This window comes from Aegilops tauschii, chromosome 2 (genome assembly GCF_002575655.3).
Source record: "Aegilops tauschii subsp. strangulata cultivar AL8/78 chromosome 2, Aet v6.0, whole genome shotgun sequence".
In the NCBI taxonomy this organism is placed as follows: domain Eukaryota; kingdom Viridiplantae; phylum Streptophyta; class Magnoliopsida; order Poales; family Poaceae; genus Aegilops; species Aegilops tauschii.
The window spans coordinates 562,597,433-562,599,991 of NC_053036.3; the positions used below are offsets into that span (position 1 = coordinate 562,597,433).

At 49.0% G+C, this 2,559-nt stretch overlaps 1 protein-coding gene across 1 annotated transcript; it reads right to left on the reverse strand.

Annotated features, from left to right (window-relative positions):
* Window positions 1-712: 712 nt before the first annotated feature.
* LOC109785943 (putative invertase inhibitor) lies at window positions 713-1,396 on the reverse strand. The gene has a single exon (XM_020344536.4). The coding sequence runs from the start codon at window positions 1,381-1,383 to the stop codon at window positions 835-837; it is 549 nt and encodes a 182-aa protein (XP_020200125.2). The 5' UTR covers window positions 1,384-1,396; the 3' UTR covers window positions 713-834.
* Between the last annotated feature and the right edge of the window lie 1,163 nt (window positions 1,397-2,559).

Sequence of the window (2,559 nt, forward strand, 5' to 3'; positions counted from 1 at the left end):
GGGTTGGGGGTTTAGTCTCACCTCGCCACACGAGGAGCGACGTGAAGGGTATGAACAGCCGAGTCACAGTTCATATTCTTCACAGAGCCAGCATTGATTGCCCTTCGCACTAAGAGACATTTTAAGTTAAATCATTTTCCCACTCATAGCCATCATTCCACGGTGAATTCATCGATGATCTAGAAGTAATGACCACGGGGCGGCGTCCGATGGTGCTGACCTTGACCGTTTGCGACTGTACAAACGAGGACAAACAAAGAAGAGAAGAGGGCTGGTCTGGCAAGGAGGGGCGGATATGCGCGAATTGGCACGGGCCTAGCGGTCAGTCCGATGTTGCAGGCACGGCCGGGCGTCCCCATATTCGCCCCAGATTTGATGCGGGTCAGGCGTTTGGGCCGGTTGTGGAAACTCGGTTGGATACTATTTTTCTCCTCTGGTTAGTGACCGGGCAGCCTGCTCGAGCATTTGGGGCCGATACGGGGGTCTGGTTGTAGATACTCTTATGGCATCAGATCTCCTAAAGAAGGATGAACATTAATGGGCCACATCCATTTCCTCCATTAGCGCGATCGTACGCAGACAGTGCGCCATGCATGTAAATATGGACAGATGGAGTATTTCCATTCAATAGGCTTTACAAAAAAAGGAAATCACAAAATTAATTCTATAAGCTCCAGAGAAATAGTAATTCAATTCTATAAGAAAACAAAAATTCCGTCCAAACATACTTGCAAGATCTGAAATTGCAGGTTCCAAGAGTTTATTGGTGGATCCAAATGATCATTGGACTCATAGCTATTAGCCAGATTCACACATCCTCGGCGGCTAGCTTAGCTACAACATGGTCGTTATGGCGAGAGCGATGGAGCAGCCCTTGGAGAACTCGGCGTCCTCGGCGGCCAGCGGCGACACGACGCCCAGCTCGCGGAACCTTTCCTCGCAGGTGTCGGTGCCCAATATCACGCCCGTGAGGTTCGTCTTCGCGTCCTGCAAATTACCCGACTTGACGCCCTCCGCCGCGGCTTCGAGCCATTTCAGCGCCGCCGTGTAGTGCATGCGGCAGTCGGAGAGGCGCCCGCTGACCTTCTTGTCCGTCACCGAGGCCTTGAGGGCATCGATGCGCTTGCGGATGTTCGCGGCCTCTGCTCGGGTCATCTTCGTGGCGATGACGACGAGGCCGCGCCTGTCCGCGGTGGCGCTGGCGCTGTCGCCCTGGAAGAACTTGATGCAGTAGTCGTAGCCGATGTCCTTCTTGCTTGCGGCGACGGACTTGCATGTGTCGTCTAGAGTGGAAGCGTCGGAGGAGACGAGGACCAAGAGGAGGACGAGGAGACAGGAGGGAGCTTGCCAATGCCGCATCATGGTTTTTGGCACGACTACCATATATGTGTTGTTTGATAACAAAAATCTGGTGCATATATATAGCCGTGATCGTAAATGCGATAATACCTTATGAGTATATCAATCTTCCAATCTGAACAAACCCATGAAAAAGGTTTTCCCTCAAAAAAAAAATTTGCCGCCAATTACTTCCTTTTCCAACGTTATCTTTTTGTTTTCAGCAGTTTATTCCAAAAAAATATTGTATTTTGCTATTAATAAATTACTCCATTGATCCATATTAATTGTTGCCGATTTAGTCCAAAGTTGTAATTAATCACCGAGAATTAATATGGATTGTTACCCTCTCCGATCCATGTTAATTGCTGCTCATTTAGTAGTATAAAGTTGTACTACCGAATCACTCAGAATTAATATGGATCATTATTGTCTCCAATCCATGTTAATTGTTGCTCATTTAGTATAAAGTTGTACTTATCACTAAGAATTAATATGGATTGGAGGGAGTAATTATATTCCTTTTTGGACTCAAGCTGCGCGCGGTCTTTGCGCTCCGTATTGCAATCAAGTTGTTGAGTGGCCGGACCGGACGGCGGTGATGACCGGAGAGGAAGGAGACGAGCAGAGGCGGTCCGGGTCCGGGCGGCTGCAGCGGCCGGGACGTACGGCAACGGCGGGTGACGAGGAGTAGAAATAGAAGAGAGGCGGGCCGTACGTGGGCAGGCAGCGAGGGAGCAAGGCTTTGCCGATCGATTCGCCGGGACTTTTTTTTTTAATTTCTTCTGCTGGGAGAGACGAGAGATTGCAGTTGACAAGATTAATTAATTAAGAAGGGAAAACGAAGGAAGAATCGAAAAATGAATTGAGTAGGCGTCATGTTGACCTCACGTACGCCCCGTGCCTGTTTGTTTTGCGGTAGCGCGCGGCCGGTCTGGTGTGGCGGCGCGCGTGAGGAGGTCTAATTTAAGGATGTATGCAACGAGGAAAGGAATAAACTGACGGAAAGAGTAACAGTAACCCGAGCGTAGGTTGCGGGAGCAGTTACAAAGCACTTGATTAGCGGCAACAAGATCTTTTTTTTCTGCGGGGTAGCGGCAACAAGATCGATCGTACGTCCTGCTTCTAACTAATCCAGTGGCCAATGATTAGTCTGATACACGATCAGATTACTAGTGTTACCTACCTGAAAGACAATTCGCTTCTAATCAAGCTACCTAC

Bases quoted from the DNA above. Each gene is read 5' to 3' on its own strand.
- LOC109785943 (XM_020344536.4), bottom strand. From the start codon at position 1,383: ATGGTAGTCGTGCCAAAAACCATGATGCGGCATTGGCAAGCTCCCTCC.